At 42.8% G+C, this 23,608-nt stretch overlaps 1 protein-coding gene across 1 annotated transcript in view; it reads left to right on the forward strand.

Moving 5' to 3' along the window:
• Positions 1–23,608, forward strand: part of QPCT (glutaminyl-peptide cyclotransferase) — a 268,592-nt gene that overhangs the window by 128,383 nt on the left and 116,601 nt on the right. The window contains exons 2-4 of the mRNA XM_073671463.1: positions 1,612–1,758; positions 13,420–13,701; positions 23,301–23,480. Of these exons, the coding sequence (XP_073527564.1) occupies positions 1,612–1,758; positions 13,420–13,701; positions 23,301–23,480 (609 nt within the window). The remainder of the gene's footprint in view (positions 1–1,611; positions 1,759–13,419; positions 13,702–23,300; positions 23,481–23,608) is intronic.

Genomic DNA, 23,608 nt, shown 5'->3' on the forward strand with positions numbered 1-23,608 from the left:
CCTATGGAGACTATAGAAGCAAGAAAAAAGTTTAAAAAAAATGTTTTTAAAAATATTAAAAAAATATAAAAGTTTAAATCACCCCCTTTTGCCCCATTCAAAATAAAATAAAAAATAAACCCCACATACACATGTTTGGTGTTGCCGCGTTCAGAATCGCCCGATCTATCAATATCAAAAAAGAATTAATCCGATTGGTAAACGGCGTAATGAGAAAAAAATTCTAAACGCCAGAATTACGTTTTTTTGGTCGCCGCAACATTGCAATACAATGCAATAACGGGCGATCAAAACATCGGATCTACCCCAAAATGGTATTAATAAAAACGTCAGCCCGGCGCAAAAAATAAGCCCTCACCCAGCTCCAGATACCGAAAAATGGAGACGCTACGGGTCTCGGAAAATGGCACCATTTTTTTTTTTATCAAACTTTGGATTTTTTTTTCACCACTTAAATTAAAAAGAACCTGTACATGTTTGGTGTCTACGAACTCGTAATAACCTGGAGAATAATAATGGCAGATCCGTTTTAGCATTCAGTGAACGAGGTAAAAAAAACAAAAAAAAAAACATCTGTGGTATTGCACTTTTTTTGCAATTTCACTGCACTTGGAATTTGACTCTGTCAAGGCAAAAGGCTGCAATAAACTACATGGCAAAAAAGGATATCAAAAATCTCTTCAAAGTGAGTGAACATACCCTTATACTTGTCTTCCATCGTTCATATCCTGCTGTAATTGATTGTTACAGGATAAGCAACAGATGAATTACAAAATGATTGATTACCATAATCATACTGACTTCCATAATAAAATGTGAACTACTCTGCATTTTGGGAAAGGATTTAAAGGGGTTGTTAAAGGGATTGATTACCTATCTTAAGGTTGGGTTAAGATTATCAGAATAATATTGGTGAGGTCCGAAACCTAGAGTCTCCATCGATCAGTTGTTACCATCTCCCCCAGAGACCAGATATAGATAATGTATGCACCAGAATAGAGTTGCTCGATGGTGTTGGGAGACGATCTGCTATGATGTCATCCATGAACAGTACACAACGATATGCCCTTAGTTTTTAGTAGACAGACAAATAGAAGCAGCATGGACGGCATTACACCGCAGTTTTGAGCAGTGTAGATGTGAATCTACCTCGTGGGTGAGGTTTAATACTTGGTTAAATGCTCAGCATGATCTGTAAGTCTCTCCATCTGCCCTCTCCATCTGCCCGTTTTCTCACTCTGCTCTTCTCTCACCTTCCCCTCTCCATAGAGTTTAATATGACATTACCATGCTGGCAGTACCTCTTGTGTTGAGTAAGCAGGAGTTGAGTGTTTTTTTTTTCAGTGTGGATGGTGAATTTAGGATGCAGGGAAAGGGTCATAATTCTGTGATTAGATATATTGCAAAGTTTCTTATATTTGCTTGTACTTTCAATTAATGAAAAGTTTGTTGAAAGTACAGTTCCCACTTAACTAACGATAACTTAGTAGTTGTATAAATGAGTTGGGTATTTATTGGACTATAGAGATTAGATATTAAAGGCTAACGTATTGTTTTTTCTGACTATTAAATAGCATATAATTGTTTTATTTCATTATTTTTTATTTGCAGAATTCACATCGCCCCCTGGTCTTGCGCACAGCTGATGTGCGACGTGTTCTATCCCAAACGGACATTTCTCAAATGTGGAAAACTGATTTAAGGCCTATGCTTACTGAGAGGTTTTCTGGATCACCAGGGAATTTTGCTGTTCGGCAAGTAAGTGATGCTTTATGCATACATTATAAAATATGTTACAGGAGTTCTCGATAACCTATGCAAAATTAAAATCAATATCAAAGTTGTACTAGCCTATTTATTACAGATCAGATTTGGTTGATGGATGCAAATCTTGTGTTACAATTCCCAGATTTTATTTGTCCCAGAGATGGTGATATGACTAGATAATCCTGAGCAGAATTATAGCAAACAATAAAGCTCAAAGGAGAGAGTCCGAAGCATATTAACTACACAGTGGTTACTCTTTGCATCTGTTCCCTTTAGTAACATCAACACAGAATTTCCCCATACCAAGAGACACATCAACACAGAATTACCCCATACCAATAGTCACATCAACACTTGATTACCCCATACCAATAGTCACATCAACACTTGATTACCCCATACCAGCAGTCACATCAACACAGAATTACCCCATACCAATAGTCACATCAACACAGAATTACCCCATACCATTTTGACAACCCACTGAATTACCTTTATCATCCATATAATCGTGTCATGAAACAAAGGAGAAACTGGAGTATACAGTATATGAACAATATATAATATTTTATTAGACAAAAGATAGTAAAAAACGTAGAACAGTAGAAAAAAGTTAGATACAAACAGGACAAAGGTTGAGGGAATATAACCCTCCTGCACCAATTTATAAAGTGTCTAGTGCTACATAATCTTTGGGGAGTAATAGTATCTCATGACCTCAACAAGTATCCTAATTTAGGGCTAAGCAAAATAGACACACATATATCTCAAGAGAACCCCAAAGTAAGGGTAATTCTCAGGTAAAGATAATTCCATACATCATCATACAGCATGTATGCTTATAAAAGGCTATAAAGTCAAGTGACACAAGCAATGTGAGCATATGTTGGAATATATCTGACCCAAAATCAGTGCGTGGAGGGTAGAAGGTATTGGGGGGAGACTGGGTCCCCAGAGACAGTCCCGACGCGCGTTTCACATACCGTTCAGTAGCTTTATCAAGGGGAAATACCTTGCCGCCATAGAGACTGAATATTATATACTGTATATTCCAGTTTCTCCATTGCTTTGTGGCATTTTATGGAGTATAGCTGAATGAACCCTGATGCCTGACTGTGGCATCACGGCCTCATTTGTGCTATATATGGGGCTTTTAGTTTTCATATAATCATATCAGTCTGTGTCCTTGGTTAGTACTTCTACTACAACAGCGTCCAAAAACACTTCACAGCTGACATCAGCCTCAAGCACCATTACCCCAATTTCCAAAGCATCAGTGCAGCATTGAATCATCTAATGTGATGTGCCACTTCTGGGGAGGCTGTGGACTGGTATTTTAGGCTGGAAATGGTCCAATAACCATGGATCTTCCCAGCCTGATAATACCAGCTCTCAGCTGTCTACTTTACCTTTTCTGGTTACCAAAAACGGGGGTACCCCACGTCACTTTTTTAATTTACTTATCTATTTATTAGGTTAATAGAAAGTTGTACAATAAGTTACACATGTAAATCACAAATTATATATCTGAAAGATATATATTATCTGTGCACATCTTTAACATATAAAAATCAGTAATTTCTTGAATGCAATTAATTCTGGTACGTGTCACACTGACGGCACATGGATGTCATCCGTGTGCTGTATGTATTGACACGGACCCATTGACTTGTATTGGCTCTTGTCATCCGTGCAGCCAGGAAAAAACAGACATGAAGGGTAGTAAAATCGCTGAAATGGATGGAAAAAAAAGTGCTCAAATGGAATGGCAACTGCATGGTGAAGATGCCAGGACACCTCTCTGACTCCCTGGTCGCTGTTGTCAGAGTATTACACCACTTTTACCGACTGACAATAAAGCATACAAAACTGAAGATAAAACAGATTTTACAGGAAAAAAATGTTAGGAAACAATATTTCCTGTATAATGACTTATATATACGGCAAAATTAAGAAGAGAGAAAAATCACATCCTCCACTCCTTAGGCTATGTTCACACATGGTGTTTTTTGCACTTTCTGATTTCTTTTTAATGGTGAAAAATGCTGCAAAAACACTGAAAGAATTGACATCCTCCTCCTTTGAAAAATGCAGAAGTTTTACATTTCAGTTAGGAAAATAAAAGAAATTGTGTTCATGAGATTTCTGAACTTTTTTTCCCATTTGTAAGGAGCGCGACTCCTAGACTGGTGAAGCCTATGCACTAAGTACAAGGCCTATCAAAAACTGAAAGGAGGGATTGCAATTCACCCTGGAACGCATATGGAGTAGGGCCTCAGAAAACATTTACATTTAGAAGCGGTGGGACTTCTGTGGCAAACAAGGAGACCCGGATTTGGGGCAACAACTCAGGGTACAGCTGGTACAACAATGACCTTCAAGCATCCGACTCTGATTTTGCTCCAGCTAAGGGGGGCAGCAGTTCCTCCTTTGCCATCTCAGGGCTTCAAAACATTTTTTTTATCTCCTTGGAGGCCTTTGACAATGAAAATTCATGAACTATGTGGGAGAAACTTCTCCAACCCATCTCGGGGAAAGACCACCACAACTCCTTTGTCTATTTATTCACACAAGAGGTGCATTTGGGCCTTTCTCCCATTGTATGAATGCATCTTTATTTTTATTTTACACAGAGTTGAGGCGAATCTGATTCTCGCAGGCTGAAGTCACTGCTTCCTCCCTGCTTATGTTGATTCCGTGGGTTTTTGGTGCCACTGGGGACATAATAACAAATAGGCGCATCCACCTGTCAACTGAAAATGCTGACAGGCTGAATGTTGTCAAAATGTACAAGGCCTGGATTGGCCCAGACTTCTCAACCCCAGAGGAACATGAAGCCAAATCAAATGTTCCTTTTATTCCCATGCAACCCTTCCCACCCCAAAAAGGGTATACTGTTCATAGTTTATAATTTTGTCCTCCTCCTACACCATATCAACAGGGTAATCATGCGGCCCTTGTGCCAAATTTTTTGAAAGCCATCAGGCGGACCTCAGTCATACTTTTTGGAGAGCCATCAGGCGGCCCTCAGTCATACATTTTGGAGGGTCATAAGTCACACATTTTCTAGGGCCACCAGACGGCCCAGTCATACAATTTGGAGAGCCATCAGATGGCCCTCACTCATAATATTAGTCGCCACAGACTAGAGCCAAATCAGAGTTCCACATGCCGCATTCACTGCTCCCTCAATGGTCAAGTTGATTCCATGGATTCTTAGTGCTGCCGGGGGCATAATAACTGATATGTGCAACCGCCTGTCAACTGAAAATGGCCTGAGAACAGGCAGACTGTTCTTAAAATGAACAAGGCCTACATTGGCCCAGAATTCTCAACCCCAGCGGATGACAGCAGCTGAACATATAGCCAAATCAAATGTTTTTTTCTGGTGTTTTACCATGCACTCTTTCCCACCCCAAAAAGGGTATCTGGTTAATGGTTTATTATTTTTCTTGTCCTCCTCTTTCTACATCATATCAACAGGGTTTTCATGTGGCCATCGCTCCGAATTTTTTGTGGGCCTTCAGGCGGCCCTCAGTCATACATTTTGGAGGGCCATCAGGTGGCCCTCACTCATAATTTTTGTAAGGGCCAGCAGGCCACCCTCACGCTAAATTCATTTTCAGGGTTACATATTTTATTTTAAAAGATAACCACATACAGTTTGCAGGCGGGAGCACAACAAAACGGTCATCCATGAGACCTAGCTTCCTGTCCCACTTTGCATGGGACTCTTGAAGCGAGGAACAGTGAGAACAGGTGGTCGGATGGATGACAGATAATGCTTCCAGACTGTTTCCCAGCACCACCCTTCCTCACTAGCAAAGAGTCTGGACCACATAATCATCCTTCCTCCTACCATAGTTACTCCCAGGAGACAAGTGATCCCACACTCGGACACCCCGAGGAGCTCTTTTCATTTCCATTTATTGATTCTAGCCTCTTGCCATGCACGTTTTAAGAGGAACATGAGGAGATCGTGTGTAGTGATGCCCAAATATTTGAGCAGCCATGGGTCAGAAGAAGATGATGGTGGGGAACGGCATAGTGTCTCAACAGGTAGGTGATGATGAGACACAGGTGCCAACAATTGATGCTGTTAGGTCAACAAGTCAGGAGGACCAGAACTGACCAACGCAGATACTAGGAAGGTCCACTTCACGACCAACATGTGGACAAGTGCTTGTGGCCAGGGACGCTACATTTCCCTGAAGGCACACGGGATGGACCTTGTGGAGGCCGGGACTGAGTGGGACCCTGGGACGACACACGTGCTAACAACGCCGAGGATTACGGGTTCCATCAGGGTTTCCTCCACCTTCTATACCAGTTCCTGCACCCCCTGCTCCTCCTCAGCGTCCATCTCCGAATTGTCATCTGTGAGCACATCGTCCATATCAGTCGCAAGCTTCAAGAACTGCAGCACTGCCATGGTGAAGCGGCAACAGGCTCTGCTGAAACTAATTTGTTTAGGTGACAAACTTCACACCGCCGCATAGTTGTGGAAAGATATAATAGACCAGACAGATCTGTGGCTGTCACCGCTGAACCTACAACCAGGCATGGTCATGTGCGATAATGGCCATAACCTGGTGGCAGCTCTGAAGCTTGGCAATCTCGCACACTTACCATGCCTGGCCCACGTGCTCAACTTAGTGGTTCACCGATTTCTGAAAACCTACACTGATTGGCCTGAGCTACTTGTGAAGGTGCGCTGTGTGTGCACCATAATCAACGTAACTATCCCGCTTCTGTGTCTATCCCGCTTCTGTGAGCTCGCTGCTCACTATTAAATAGAAAGCTTTGCATGTGGACCAGGTGGATATGGTGGAAGAAAGTACACAGGGTGATTCTGCCCAACCCAGCCTCATTCTCCTGGCGGGGACAGGGAAGTCTTGCCTGTTAGGAATCTGGCACACATGACTGACTTTATGTCCCGCTGCCTTTCCTGTGACCCTCTCGTTATGTGCATTTTGGCCAACACTGATTACTGGTTGTTCACCCTTCTCAACCCACGCTACAAGGAGAATGTCCATCTTTCCTTCCTGCGGCAGAGAGGGCTAGTAAAATGGTGCAATACTAGAAGGTCCTGTTCGAACAATTAGTACAAAAATTTCCATCTGACAACTCTGGCTACAGAGGTCATAGTTCCTTGGGCAACCAATGAGGAGAGATGAGGGAGATACGTACCAGGTCCAACAGAGGAAGGGAAACACTATCAAAGGTCTGGGGCAGTTTCATTAGACCCTCCCAGCACCCAGGCCCTGATGCGCCTGGGATAGTTTGACAAGGAGGGAAACGTTTTGGAAGATAGCGAAGGAGTACCTAGCCTACCGTTCCAGTGTCCACCGTGATTCTTCTGTGCTGTACAGCTATTGGATATCTAAGCTGGACATGTGGTATAAACTGTCTCTCTACGCCTTGGAGGTGCTGGCCTGACCTGCTGCTATAGTTTTGTCAGTGTGGCGAGCATCGTGTCACCAGGTCTTGTATAGATCCATTGACATGATGCGGCCAGCCAATCACAGTGATGTCAATAGCCAACGTGGCTATAGCATTACAGTGATTGGCAGGAATCCCTACATGTTTAGTGGCTGAAAATCAGCCGTGAAACATTTGGGGCGGGCAATCGAGCATGGCTTCCGAGAACTGGGATACTTGATTGAGTACTGAGCGTCTTGAACACCAGGATGCTCGATCGAGTACCAAGCAGTGCCGAGCTCCCTCGCCTATCACTATTAACCCCTTACCGACGTGGTGCTTATTAGTACGCATCACATCGGTACCCCCGGTTCAGCACGGACTTCGGCGCTGAGGCCGCACTGAACCGGGCACATGTCAGCTGATTCTTACAGCTGACATGTGCCTTCAACAGCCGCGGGTGGAATCGCTATCCACCCGCGGCTGTTAACCAGTTAAATGCTGCTGTCAATCTCTGAAGTGCGGCATTACCCCTGCCCATCGGTTACCCCGTCACAGGATCGTGGGTCAGCGATGGATGGGCAGCTGACCCCTGTGTTTGTCATGTCTCGCTTGCTATGAGCGTCACCCAGTGGTCGGCGCATATAGCAAGTGAGCATTTTTGATACACAGAGGCGATCTGCTCGTTGCCTGTGTGTAACAGAAATAAACAGAAACTGCAGCTTCTAGTCTCCTATTGAGACTATAGAAGCATGCAGAAAGGGTAAAACCATGTTTTTAAAAAAAAATATATATATAAAACTTTAAATCACCCCCCTTTCGCCCTATTCAAAATAAAATAATAAAAAAAGCCCACATACACATATTTGGTATTGCCGTGTTCAGAATCGCCCGATCTATCAATATAAAAAAAGAATTAATCCAATCGGTAAACGGCGTAACTAGAAAAAAATTCTAAATGCCAGAATTACGTTTTATTGCTCGCCGCAACATATGCAATAACAGGCAATGAAAGCATCGGCTCTAGCCCAAAATGGTATCAATAAAAACGTCAGCTCAGCGCGCGAAAAATAAGCCCTCACCCAGCCCCAGATCCCGAAAAATGAAGGCGCTATGCGTCTCGGAAAATGGTGACTTTTTTTTTTTTATAGCAAACTTTGGATTTTTTTTCCACCACTTAAATATAAAAAAACATATACATGTTTGGTGTCTACGAACTCCTAATGACCTGGAGAATAATAATGGCAGGTCAGTTTTAGCATTCATGGAACGTGGTAAAAAAAGAACCCAAAAAACACTGTGGTATTGCACTTTTTTTGCAATTTCACCGCACTTGGAATTTTTTTTCCCATTTTCCAGTAAATGATATGGTAAAACCAATGATGTCATTCAAAAGTGCAACTCGTCCCGCAAAAAATAAGCCCTCACATGGCCATATTGACCAAAAAATAAAAATGTTCTGGTTCTAGGAACAAGGGGAGCAAAACACGAAAACACAAAAACGGAAATGCTTCGGTCATTAAGGGGTTAATGACTGATACATAATATACAAGTCAGAGAAATCTTTTAGCAGTCCTAAGACTGGAGTCTAGCTAGAAATACAGATTTCTCAGGATTTTAGAAAAGTACAAGAAAGCACTTTACTTTCCCACTTATGTTTAGACAATTTGTAGCAATTTGAGAGGGAATGGACTCTAGATGTGTTTCTAGGCAGAGCAGAAAAGTCTGGACACGAAGCCCCCTGAAAAATTCTGAGATAAAGTCCCACCTGGCTGGCACTTCACCTGAGGGCAAAGATTGATTGTTCTCAGTGGGAGAAACAAAATAAAATAGTTAGGAAATCAAAAGGTATCATAACTACAAGATTATTATTTTGTTTCTCTCCACTGAGAACAATCAATCTTTTTACCAAAATCTTTTTATTTATTTTTTTTAACCTGAGGGGGAAGTAACGCCGCAACCTGGTATTCACTAGAAGCCGTGATTGCACAGTAACAAATGCATTCAATCACTTGACTCTGAAGGCTTTTTGGAGGCAGTTGCCTGTACTCTACAGCTTTAGGTTGCTGTCTCCCAAAAACAGAATGGGGGATATAATAATAATTTTAATCATTTTTATTTTTATAGTGCTAACATATTTTCCTCAGCACTTTACAATTTTAGAGAGGACTTGTACAGACAAAAAGACATTACAGAATAAACATAACCAAAAAGGAGTGAGGGCCCTGCTCGCAAACTTACAATCTATGAGGAAATAGGGGAGACACGAAAGGTAAATGGTAAAATGTGCTTAGATTGTATGATACAGCTATAATATACTAAATAGGGTATGCACATAATGCTGCATTAACCGGTCATTCACCAGCCAGTATGTGTATGGCACAGACACACATACTAGTTCTATAAAATAGTTTTTATTGTCTAAAAGTTCCAAAACATAAAAAAAAAGAATATAAATGTGGTATTGCTGTAATCCTACTGACTCGAGGAACAAAGCTGCCTGATCAATTTTACTACACGCGGAGCGGCATAAAAACTACCGATGTCAGAGTTACTAGACGGTAGCTACCTGGATCCACCTTCTTACCTTTCTTAAATATCGATACCATATCGACTATCCTCCAATCCTGTGGCAATACCCCAGTTACAAGAGAGTCTAAGAAAATGAGATTCAGCGGTTTGTCAATTACTTAGCTCAATTCCCTCATTGTACGTGGATGAATACCATCTGGGCCAAGGAATTTGTCAGTGCTTAATTTGCTCACACACTGGCGTACTTTTTTTGTGTGTTAAACTAGTTATATCAGGTGGTGAACTTTGATTTTTGCCCTGTTGAAAGATCACTGGAAGAGACGGTTTGTTGGTGAACATGGATGAAAAGTGCTTGTTTAATATCTCAGCCTTTTCTTTGTCCTCTATAATTATCTTGTTATTATCGTCTTTTAAGGGGCCGAAACAATCTGTTTATTTTCTTTTTGGCATTGATGTATTTATAAAAAAATTTCGATTTATTTTAATGTCGCTGGTGATTTGTTTCTCTGTAGGATAATTTTGCTAGCTTGATTGCTTTTTGCTTCATCCCCTACCCACGAGATATGGTATGATCAGACCATGTTCCATACACGGTCAGACACAGCCATTACAAATTACACATTTATAAGATTATCTCAGCACAGGAACATATTTAAACAGATCCAATTGTGGAACTAATTATTATTCAAAGATCTATTGATTAAAATTAACTTTCGTTCCTGGGAAAACCCCTTTAAACCATTGTTCTCCCAGCCACTAGTCCCATTGTGTGGATGGGGATAGTAGACCCAGGGAAGCCGTCACCACAGGGGGTCTTACATGCAGTCCCAGGTGATGGGTTCAGCCTGAGAAAAAATACCTCCATTGAGCATAGTTAGCTTGGGGGGGGGTGTGAACACTTCTGCCCATCTAGGGGGCTAATCCCAGGAAGGAAGGAATAAGCCACATGCTTATTCAGAGAGAGTGTGGAATGACGTCAAAGGGAGAGGATCTAGGCTGAGGTCCTGGAGCCCATGGATGAATGGCCTATGGCGTTTAGAGATCGGTTGCTGACTGGGCTGGATAAACATGCTACAGTTGTGGGATCTGTCGTCTGGATTTGCTGAACTTTCTTAAGGACTGTTGCTACTGGATTCCTGTGCTTCTATAGTTTTATCTGTTGTCTGGAGGAACGTGTACTGTGACTGCAGACTATACTGGCTGGAGATTTGAAATCTGTGGGCCAACCAAAAGTTGGGAGACAGTGAGTATCACCTGGTACAAAGGCAGTGGAACTACCGCCCCGGGGAGGGGATCTTGTGCACTGGGGGAAATGTATTTTGGCCATTTACCTGGTGTTGTTGTAAAGTAATGGATGTAAGGAATAAAAACTAGTTGCATTTTTAATTTGCCTTGGTGATTATTACAACTCACAACCTCAGATCTTCTCACCCACGATGACCAGAAACACTCTTACCAGCTTATTTGAGAGCAGTTGTGGACAATTCACGATTGTGTCAACCTTATTCACTTGGGGTTTGATCTCGTCCCTGCCTACGACATATCCCAAGTACTTGGCTTCTTCCATCCCCATGGCACATTTCTTCGGGTTTTCGGATTGATGGAAAACCCCGCCTTCCTAAAAGCATCAAGTACCGCCTGGATTTTTCTTGGATGGCTTTGTCAGTCCTGGCTGAAGATCACGATGTTATCCAGGTAGGCTGCTGCATACCTCTTTGCGAAACTTTGTAGGAGACCTGCCATTTGGCCAGAAATTTGCTCTCCACCGTGGGTACCAGTACTAGTACCCCATCTCCAGGGCTGAACTGTCTCACCCTTGCTGACTGGTTGTAAACCCTTGACTGTGCCACTTCTGCCTAGAGGAGGTATTGCCCAAGATGGCCATCAATTCAGCAATCCTTTCTTGCATTTGTGTGACATGCTTGAACACGGTTCTGTAGGGTGAAGCCTCTGTTTCCGAAGTCTCCTTCGCTATAAGCAGATGTCCACGGGGGTGTCGGCCATACAATAGCTCAAACGGGGAAAACCCCATAACAGTCTGAGGAACTTCTCTGATGAAAAATAGAGATACGGCAGTAGACAGTCCCAGTCTCTGACATCCTTCTCTACAATCTTGTTTAACATGGCCTTAAAAGTTTTATGAAATCTTTCCATGAAACAATCCGTCTGCGGGCAGTACACCGAAGTCCTGAGTTGTGTGATTCTCAGGGCTTTGCACAACTATAACTTTCGACATGAACGGAGTTCCTTGGTCCTTTAGGATCTTATTGGCAGTCCCTTTCTGGAAAAGATATGAATGAGCTCTCGGGCTGTACACTTAGCGGAGGAGTTCCTTAAATGGATCTGCATCCGGGTAGCATAATCGAGAACTACCAGGATACACTGAAGCCCTCTGGCAGACTTGACCTGGGGTCCCACTAAATCCATCGCTATGCAATCAAACGGGACCTCAGTGATGGGTAATGACACTAAGGGCCTACGGCAATGAGCGACCAGGGAGGTTATCTGGCTGGCAAGTGGGACAGAACCTACAGTAATTCATGATCTCTCGGTTACAGCCGGGCCAGTAGAACCTCTGAAGGATCCGTTCCTGGGTTTTGTCTATCCCCAGATGACCACCAAAATACATGAGTATGAGTATGGGCCATGTCTAACACCAATCTTTATGGTCATGGTACCAATAACTGCTTGATCACCTCACCTCAAACAGTGATCCTTCCCTTCCGAGCCCTGCTTTGCGCCCAAACAGCATAACAAATTGTATGGTTCATTTTCTTCTGTTACTCTTTTGAAAATGCAAAATTTGTGGCTAAATCAATGTTGGTGAAGGGCTGATAATAAACTTCTTGCATGTGGTTTTGAGCACTTTGAGGGGTGCAGTTTTTAAAATGGTGTCATTTTTTTGCATTTTCTGTTACATAGGCCCCTCAAAGTCACTTCAAAAGGGATGGGGTCCCTAAAAAATTGGTTTTGTAAATTTTGTTGGAAAAATTAGAAATTGCTGATAAACTTTTAACCATTCTAACTTCATTGCAAATAAAAAATTAGGTTTCAAAAATGATGTTATTTATTAGCTATTTTGTGTGATATAACTATCTGGTTTAAGAACCTAAAAATTCAAAGGTTGAAAATTGCAATTTTTTTTACATTTTGTCAAATTTTCGATATAATTTTTTAAATAAACGCAAATTATATCAACCTAAATTTACCACTAATATGAAGTTCAACATGTCATGAAAGACAGTCTTAGAATCACTGGGATATGTTAAATCTTTCCAGCATTATTACCACATAAAGTGACACTCTTTCACACGTCCTGATATTTCTGGTGCTGGGAAAAACCAGTACTGAAGATATTCATGTCCACGCCTTGGAATCAGCGGTACAGTTAGCACTGTTCCCAAGCTCTGGGTGCTGAACGCTGCCCTCATCATTGTGATAAACCCTTTAACAGACATAATACAGTACGTTTTTTGAGGATTTTTGTATTTTCTGATTGCAATTCTTTGTTTTGCCTTTTTGTCTATAGCAAATTAAGCAGCGATTGCAGAGACTTCAAGCTGGATGGCTTATAGAAGTAGATACATTTCAATTACTCAGAGAACCCCTTTAACACACAAAATATGGTACTTTTTTTGAAGATTTAGGAACTTTCTGATTGCAATTCTTTAACAATTTGTTCTGCTTTTTTGGCTACAGCACATTAAACAGCGATTACAGAGACTTCAAGCAGGGTGGCTTATAGAAGAAGATACATTTCAAAGTCAAACTCCTTTTGGATATGTGACATTCTCAAATGTCATAGCCACTCTGAATCCATCTGCCCATCGTCACTTGGTTCTTGCCTGCCATTATGATTCAAAATACTTTCCTCCTCAGTGGGATGGTAAAATATTCATCGGGGCTACAGATTCAGCTGTACCTTGTGCAATGCTATTAGAGCTTGCCCGAGCTCAGGATTATCGTCTTCAGCAATTAAAGGTATGTAATGTATGTGTGTTTCAGGGCTGCTTTGCACAAGTATATTTGTAAGAGGTTGTACAGTAAATGATATTGCATTAGTTGATCATCAATATTGCATCAATAATACTGATTCATAATACTGATGGGCTATCAGGGAAATGCTGGAATTCTAGCTGATCCATTTGAAACACAGACACAACATTGTTGAAATCAGTGCTGGGACAAGGTATTTTGGTGCCCTAGGCAGATAAAGCCAATCCTGACCTAGCCGTCCCGCTCCCAAATAAAGTAATAGGTCAGAGAATAAGGTAACAGGACCCCTAAAGCCCTCCCCTCTAATGAGTCAGGTAAGGAGCTCTGACTGCCATTTCTACTTGAATTGTTACCTTTTTCACTAAAAAAATGCCAGCACAAAGTTAAAAAGTTGTGTACTGTAGAGGTGTGACTTAACATGGAGTGCCATCTCAAATTTACATATACAATCACTCATTGTTTGCAGACCATTTATACAATACAAGGAACAAATAGCGATATTCTTCCACCACATCCTATATTTTAAATGTCAGTCTCAAGGATAGTCATGGAAACTAATATTGCTTAATTAAAATGGGGGATGGTTTCAATTAGGGTGTCCAGTATTTGGCAGATACCCTAATGAAAACTAAACAAACCCCATTATAGATAAATGGATATGTCTGAATGTTTTTGCATCCGTCATGCAACAAATACAGCTTGCAACCAAACTGTTGGTGGTTCTAGTGACATATTCCTGTTCTGGTGATTCTGGTGCCATACTCATGTAGTGATGGTTGTTCTGGTGCTGTGTTCATGTCCTACTGTGGGCTCTGGTGATATATTCATATAGTGATGATGGTTCTATATTCATCACCAGAACCGTCATCTGTACATGAATACAAAAATAAAACAATCATCAGTACATAAATAGAACACCACGGCCATCATTTGTACATGAATCCATTACCAGAAACATCATAAACAAATAAATAGGTCTCTAGAACCTCCATCAGTACATGAATACGGCACCCACCTGAAGAACTACAGGCTCGGTGACGAACAAGATGGACTCTGAAAGAAGCTTCCCATCCATGGAGAAAACTGCTAACGGATCCGAAAGACGTTGAGTAGGGATCTGAAACCGTTCCACAAGGGTTTGTTGGATGAGATTCCCAGCAGCCCCGGAATCCAGATAGGTAGTCTCGAAAGAAGTGTATCTTCCTGCAGGTTATCAATACCGACAGAGTCAGGGATGGAGAGGAAGAATTTTTGCCCAGGACGACCTCTCCAAGCGATCGTAGGCACTGGAGTCTCCCGGTCTCTCTGGATAAGAGCGGATTAGGTGTTCCGAACTGCCACAGTAGAGACATCTGCCCTCAGCGCAAGACTTGCCCATCTTAACCTGGTCTACCTGCGTAGCTTCAAGAGTAGATGCCGAGATAGAGGCCTGTAGGAAGACTAGCCTTTGGAAGGTTGGTGCAAGGTGCAGAGATTTCTTCTCGCGGGTCACCTCCTTAAAACACTCCTGGAAATGGATGTCGATCCGTGTGGCCAAAGACACCAGGTTGTCCAGGGAAGAGGGTATGTCACGACCGGCTAGTTCGTCCTTGATCCATCCAGAAAGGCCCTCCCAAAAGGTAGAAACCAGGGCCTCGTTATTCCAGGCTAGTTCAGACGCGAGGGTCCTAAACCGCACTGTGTACTGGTCCACAATGAGGCTCCGAAGAAGAGAGGAGGCAGTCAAGGATGTGCGGTCGGTTCATCAAAAACCCTGCGTAAGGCCGCAAGGAAAGCCTGAAGATTCGACACCAGGGGATCCCCTCTCTCCCATAGTGGGTTGAGCCATGCCAACGCCTCTCCGGTGAGATGAGACATGATAAATGCCACTTTAGCCCGGTCAGAAGCGAATTGATGAGCCAAGAGCTCGAAGTGCAGCGTGTATTGGTTGAGGAAGCCCCGACATAGAGCGGGATCACCGCCAAAACGTGGTGGAGCAGATAGCCTGGGTCCTAAGCCGGGTGTCACAGCGCTACTGGGTTGAGGCGCCGCCGAAGCGGATGCCGCTTGGTTAGAGGCGGACACAGTCAGGGTGGACAGCGCATCCAAGCGGGAGTTGACAGTCCGCAGATAGGACAGGATCGTATCTTGTTGAGATCTCTGGCGGGAGACCTCTTGGTACAGGTCTGAGAGCGAAGGAGCCTGAGAGCCACTGGATTCCAGGGCTTGTGCAAACTGTTATGGGTCCGGGTGGTGGAACCTCTGTGCTGTGATACAAGGAGGGACTAGAGGGGCGTAACTAAGTACCTACCCGGACCGACCCTGGCTACACGGCGGTTTAATCGACTCCGCGAACCAAGGAGGGAACGGGAAGGTGGACCAGGTGCCACTCTGGGACCGACTTCATGTGAGAGCAGGCGACTGCCACAGGACTGATGGACGAAACCGACAGGCACGGCAGCTGAGCACGGCAGGTAGGTAGACAAGTGATGTAGGTAGGCAGGCAAGCTTGGCTGGCAGACTGACAAGTGGACACAGCTGATAGACAGACTGGCGGGCACGGCTGATGGACAGGTTGGCGGGCATGATGTGTTAGAACACATAACTACAACTTTGCACAGGCACCTCCATTTTGGAGGGGGTGCCTTATATAGTGGCAGTCCTCCAGCCATTGGCCGGGGACTTTTTAGGACGGCACGCGCGGCCACTTTAAGAGTGAGGAAGCACGCGCGCGCCCTAAGTACAGTGCCCGAGGATCTGCGCGCAGTGCGCGTACCCCAGGCAGATGCAGCAAGGGAACCAGAGGATGCCGGCGGTGAGGGGATCGGCGTCTCTGCCGGGCAGGAGGTGAGACGCCGACGCTACAGCAGCATTGAGTTTCAGCTCCCTCCAAAGATTTTCTATTGGGTTCAGGTCTGGAGACTGGCTAGGCCACTCCAATACCTTGAAATGCTTCTTACGGAGCCACTCCTTAGTTGCCCTGGCTGTGTGTTTCGGGTCATTGTCATCCTGAAAGACCCAGCCACGACCCATCTTCAATGCTCTTACTGAGGGAAGGAGGTTGTTAGCCAAATTCTCATGATAAAAGTTCTATTTTGCTCTCATTTGACCACATGACTTTCTCCCATGCCGCCTCTGGATCATCCAGATGGACATTGCGAACTTCAAATGGGCCTGGACATGTGTTGGTGTGAGCATGGGGGCCTGCAGGGTTTTAATACATGACGGCGTAGTGTTACTAATGGTAATGTTTGAGACTGTGGTCCCAGCTCTCTTCAGTTCATTGACCAGGTCCTCACGTGTAGTTCTGCAGGTCTACAATTTTGTCCCTAGTGTCATTAGACAGCTCTTTGGTCTTGGCCATGGTGGAGAGGTTGGAGTGTGATTGATTGAGTGTGTGGACAGGTGTCTTTTATACTGGTAATGAGTTCAAACAGGTGCAATTAATAAGGTAATAAGTGCAGAGTATGAGGGCATCTTAAAGAAAAACTATCATGAACTGACCTGGGTTAGAGTAGTGGTATTGCAACCACTAGGGGCAGCACTGGCAGGTAGCGTAGTCAGGAATAGCCAGAGGTCGGCACACTGGAGCAGCAGTATACTGTTGGATGAGACAGCAGGAGAAAGGAGAGCTTAACTAAAGACTGGAAGCTCAATTATCTCGCAAGGAAGGAAGTGCAATGCCAGGTTTAAATAGGGTGTTCAATCAGGAGATTTACAAGGTGGAGCCAATCAAAAACTTACAGGGTGGAGCCAATCAGGAAATACACAGGCTCTAGTGTCTGGGTTAGCAAGGAACTGTACAGCAAGCTGAATAGCTGCTGGGTTGAAGTCCTGACAAAGTAACAGCTCTGTGAGAGCCAGTATTCTTGCTGGTTAGTAGGTGATCGAATACTTATTTCATGCAATAAAATGCAATTTAATTATCATACAACGTGATTTTCTGTTTTTTGTTTATAGATTCTGTCTCTCACAGTTGAAGTGTACCTACTGTACAATAAAAATTACAGACCTCTCCATTCTTTGTAACTTTAAAGTTGCGAAAACGGCAGTGTGTCAAATACTTATTTTCCCCACTGTATACAGTATTATGACCAACATAGCACCTCCGACAGTATTATGCCTTCCCAATTCACCAATACAGTATAATGGCCCCCACACTCCTTTATATAGACTATAATATCCCTCACAGCACCCCACACAATATGATATGATGTCCACCACAGCCCCCTATACAGTATGATGCTCCCCACAATGCCCTATAAAGTATGGTCACTATAGCCCCCTATAAAGTATGAGGTTCCCACAACTCCCAGTATAACATATCCCACAGCCCCCTGTACAGTATGATGTCCCCCATCATACATTATAGTGTCCTCCACAGTCCCAGTATAATGTTCCCCACAGTCCCTTATACAGTACAATGGCCCTACAGCCCAGGTATAATTTTCACTCACAGCCATTCATACAATATGATATCCCTTCATCTCCCAGTACAGTGTCCCCCACAGCTCCCAGTATAATATGATGTCCTCACAACCCTCAATATAATGTCACCCACAGACCCTCTTTTTAAAAAAGTCCCCCACAGCCCTTCATATAATATGATGTCCCGCAGCCACCCGTACGATGTCCCCACAGCTCCCCCTCAGTGGCTAATCCAGGCTTCCTGTCTCTTCTTCTATCTTGCATATCAGTGGGCTCTGAATGGTGCAATGCAGTGATGTCATCGTGCCACCCAATGTCCTCTGCAAGTCACTGTCCTCCAAAAGGGCTCAGGCCAGAAGTAGCTTCATCCTTGAGCTACCTGCAGAGAAGGGAGCTGATCAGAGTTCCTCTGATCCTGTCCCAGGCAGCGCTCACATCAGTTGTATTTGTGTAAAGACGCAAATACACTTGAGTGCAGGTAGGGAGTGACTAACTGACACTGCTCACCTGTGTGCTTGCGCCCTGGCCACCAGCATGCTAAATGACTGCAGCTGGAGGAAGAACAGCACTGTCAGGTTTTTTTTTTCAAATTGGACCCCCTCATGAAGGTAAGAGGAAGCGACCTAGGCGAGTGCCTACTCTGTGTACCCGTAGTCCCAGCTCTGGTTGAAATGGACAATATACAAATGCATCTGCCACTGTGAGGACGGGATGGAATAATGCCAGGGGGCGACATAGAACATACTTCAGAAGATAAAAGCTTGTTATTTTTTGAATGGAGCATAATTTTTAATAACTGTAAACTACAAAACTATTTATTTTCACCTTTTCTGCGTGGTTAAATGTATTCTTTATGGTGGTACAACTCCTTTAAACGGCTCACAACACAGCAAAGGGATCTCAATATTGAGCAAAGGGATCTCAATATTGAAAGTTATCAGTCAACACAAAGGTATCAAAAACTTTCGAAGATATTAGATATACTATGGAATACTGCCTTAATCAAGAACTGGCTTACATGTTGCACAACAGTGGATTTCCTTCAAAAATTGATGAAGAGACAAGGAGAAATTAAAGGAGCTGCAGAAATTTCTGGTAATTTCCTGTATTCTTCATATGTCTGACCTCTTGGAGTAAGGTGGCAAAGAGGAAGGCTTTTCTTACTAGAAAAACACCCAAACCCAGTTATCTTTTGGCAAAACCCACATCAAACGTGCAAAAACATAGGAAAACATGTTATGGTCTGATGAGACTAAGGTCTAACTTCTTGGCCATAATTCCAAAAGGTATGACGCAAAGCCAACACTGCAAATCACTAAAAGAACACCATACCTACAGCGAAGCATGGTGGAAGTAGCATTATGGTTTGGGGTTGTATTTTTATCAGCTGGAACTGGGGCTTTAGTAAAAGTAGAAGCAATTATGAACAGTTCCGAATATTAGTAAATTTTTCAACAAAAAATTCTTCCTGTGCTAAAAAGATGAAGGAGAATTTAATCTTTCAGCACGACAAAGACCTTAAGCATGCCTCCCAATCAGTAACAGAATGACTTTGCTAGAAGAAGATCAAAGTTTTGGAATGACCCAGCCAGAGCCCACACCTGAATCCAACTGAAAATCTGTGGGTTTACATGAAGAGGGCTGTATATAAGAGATGCCTTCACAATCTGAGATTTGGAGTGCTACTGCAATAAAGACTGGGCAAAGATTGCCAATTCTAGATGTACCATGCTGTTAGACTCTTACCCAAAAAGACTGACAGCTGTCATAAATTTAAAAGGTACTTCAACAAAAGTATTAGTTTAAGGATGTGCATATTTATTTTATTTCATTATTTTTCTTCTTCCACCTGAAAAGACTTCAAGAGAACCTGTCACCTGAAAAAACGTTATGGGGTTAAGCTGCAGATTATTAGCATTGTGAACCTGCCTGATGTCCACACTTAGACCTCCACTCATGGGAGGAAACTTTATTCCTCCCAGCAACGTTTCGGTCCAGTCATAGGAAAGGGGCCAGTGTGAGTTCAGTCACTGCTCTGTGTATAGAGAGCAACAGTTCTAACTGTGACCCCGCACTAACTGACAGCATCTCAGCATTAGGGCTGACTATCATTCAGTACCGGGGGTGCGGTTACAGCTGCCACTCTCTATACACAGAGCAGTGAGTGAACTGCGCCGGTGCCACCCCTATGGCTGGAACCCGAACGCTGCCAGGAGGAATTAAGTTCAGCGTGGGTCTAAGTGTGGGCGCCAGGTAGGCTTAGAACGCTATTAACCTGCAGATTAACCCCATATCTGCAGGTTAATAGTGTTTTTTCAGATGACATTTTCCCTTTCAGTTTTTTTTCCAAATGTAGTGTACAGATTATGGGTGATATAAAATGTGGAATAAGATGTGACTTAATTCTTCTTGGGCCGAAGTGACACTACCGTATAACACTGCCAAGCACTATGTGATAACACATCGCATAGCATTCGGCCCAGTGTTATTCTACGGGCCAGCTCAGATCAGCGATTATTTTCTCATCCCGATTCGGCATGAAAGGACAATCGCAGTCTCTCGACTGGCATTGAGACTCGGCTCACACGCACCCATACAAGTCTAAGGGTGCATGAGAAACATTGGACTGCATTCGGATGTCATCCCAGAACAGTTCGATAAATGCTGAGTCAGGCTATGGAGGAGATAGGAGAAATTACTTTCTCCGCCTCCTCTGCACCTGTACTGCGATTCTCTCATTGCGAGAGGATCGGAGCACTGACACTCGGCTCACGCTTGCAGAAGAGCTGGAGCCGAGTGTCATTAGCATATTGCATCTGATGCCCTCGCATTGGATGCCATACGCCAGTCTGTTACCAGCCTTAGTGTGATTTTTTTTACTTAACATAAATCTGGCACTTCAACAAGGCTATGTAGACTTTTTTATATCCACTGTACCAATGGAGCTCTATGCTGATCTAAAAGAAATACACTCGAGGGAAAAGAAGTGTATGTTTCCTTCTTTGCTGGAACTGGAACTACAATATTAGAGTGCTGAATTGTTTTTTTTGCTGCATGTTTTAAAAACCACATGCTTTGTGCCAAAATACAGTTACAATGAGACATGAATGAGTTATAATTCAAATAATGATGCACTGCATGAATGGTAGACAGACGTCATTTCAAAACTTGAAGTAGATAAAAAAAAAAGAATTTATATATAAAGAATTTCAGTTACCATATTTTCAGATTATAAGATGCACTTTTTAACAAGAAAAACTCTTGCTAAAATATGTGATTATCTTATATATTACGGAGGCAGGTTCCTGTGATGGAGGAGAACGCTGACATCCTTTCAAATCACAGAGAGAACTGCTATCTCTCCTCCTGCCACACACTGATTTATGTGATCGGTGCACAGCAATAAAGGAAGCTTACCAGGACCTCTACAGAGGCTGCATCAACTGAGCAGCTGAAGGACCTTCCACCCAATTAATTCAAGGACCTTTAAGGTCATGTGATCAGTCAAAGTCTGGAAGGAACTGCAAGATAGCAGAGCTGTGTGTCTATAAAAGTGCATGTAGCAAAGCTGTGTGTGTCTATATGTAGCAGAGCTGTGTGTGTCTATATGTAGCAGAGCTGTGTGTCCATATATGCATATGTAGTAGAGATGTGTGTCTATATATGCATGCAGCAAAGCTGTGTGTGTCGATATGTAGCAGAGCTGTGTGTGTGTATTCATATTTAGCAAACCTGTGTATGTCTGTATATGCATATGTAGCAGAGTTGTGTGTGTCTATATGTGCATATATAGCAGAGCAGATGACCTGGCCTCCACAGTCACCAGACCTGAACCCAATCGAGATGGTTTGGGGTGAGCTGGACCGCAGAGTGAAGGCAAAAGGGCCAACAAGTGCTAAGCGTCTCTGGGAACTCCTTCAAGATTGTTGGAAGACCATTTCCGGTGACTACCTCTTAAAGCTCATGAAGAGAATGCCACGAGTGTGCAAAGCAGTCATCAAAGCAAAAGGTGGCTACTTTGAAGAACCTAGAATATAAGACATATTTTCAGTTGTTTCACACTTTTTTGTTAAGTATATAATTCCACATGTGTTAATTCATAGTTTTGACGCCTTCAGTGTGAATGTACAATTTTCAAAGTCATGAAAATACAGAAAAATCTTTAAATGAGAAGGTGTGTCCAAACTTTTGGTCTGTACTGTACCTCCAGCTTCAAACCAGGTTATAGCAAGCTATCACTGGCAGCTACTCAGGCTAAGAGATGAGTATTTATACCAGACAGAAGTAGAAAAATCAGAACAGCTGAGATGACTCAGGATGAGAGCTCTAGGTGACAAACAACTGTTTAACCCTTGCAACAACAGAGCAAAAGAAATCTGCACAGCTGATTGGAAGGCAAAGCAGATCCAACCAGTGCAGGTGCATGTGTAACCAGATGCCGCAATCTTCTGACCCCTCTCTGTTGCGGTATCCCCCTGACAGTGTGCATATGTAGTTGACCTGTGTGTCTATATATTCATATGTAGCAGATCTGTGTGTTTCTTTATGTGCATATGTAGCAGAGCTGTGTGTGTCTATATGTACATATGTAGCAGAGCTGTGTGTATCTGTATGTGCATATGTAGCAAAGCTGTGTATTTCAGTATGTGCATATGTAGCAGAGCTGTGTGTCTATATGTTCATATGTAGCAGAACTGTGTGTGTCTATATGTGCATATGTAGCAGAGCTGTGTGTGTATATATATATATAAGCATATGTAGCAGAGCCGTGTGTGTATGATACTCACACTGCAGAGAAACACTAACAATAGATTTATTACTTCCCTATTTTACCATAGGACATTAAAATTAGTTATAATGATCTCTCAACTTTACACTACCAGGGAAGTTTTAATTAATGCGTAAAATGTTTTTCTTATTTTCTGCTGTCTAAACCTGGGTTGCATCTGATGGTAAGGTGCATATTATGATAATGTGCATCTTATGGTAAGGTGCATCTTATAGTATGAAAAATACGTTATATGTCAGTATTTAAGTTGCACAAAAATTGCCAATTGTCAACAAGGCCTGGTGCCTACACTTTAAGGTTTATAAATGAGCTGTTATTCAAGTGCAATGAAGCCAATATATTAACCATTTTATAACTGTGATTTTCAAATATGTTTTTATTTATATAGGGGAGAAGATCAGGATCAAAACCAGATCTTTCCCTTCAGTTAATTTTCTTCGATGGTGAAGAAGCATTCCATCAGTGGACACCATTTGACTCTCTTTATGGCTCTCAGCATTTAGCTCAGAAGATGGAAAGCAGTCCACACCCACCTAATGCTGAAAGCACAAATCAGCTTCAAGGCATTGTAAGTATTAGGCATTTTTTCCACATTCTTTTGAATACTGTACACACATACAGCATGTATACATAAAAGTTAAAAAATGTAAAATTTTAGTAGGTTTGATAACTTCAGCTGACCATACATTTTAAATT

This window comes from Phyllobates terribilis, unplaced genomic scaffold (genome assembly GCF_046119375.1).
Source record: "Phyllobates terribilis strain yellow unplaced genomic scaffold, ASM4611937v1 Scaffold_3__8_contigs__length_932513732, whole genome shotgun sequence".
In the NCBI taxonomy this organism is placed as follows: domain Eukaryota; kingdom Metazoa; phylum Chordata; class Amphibia; order Anura; family Dendrobatidae; genus Phyllobates; species Phyllobates terribilis.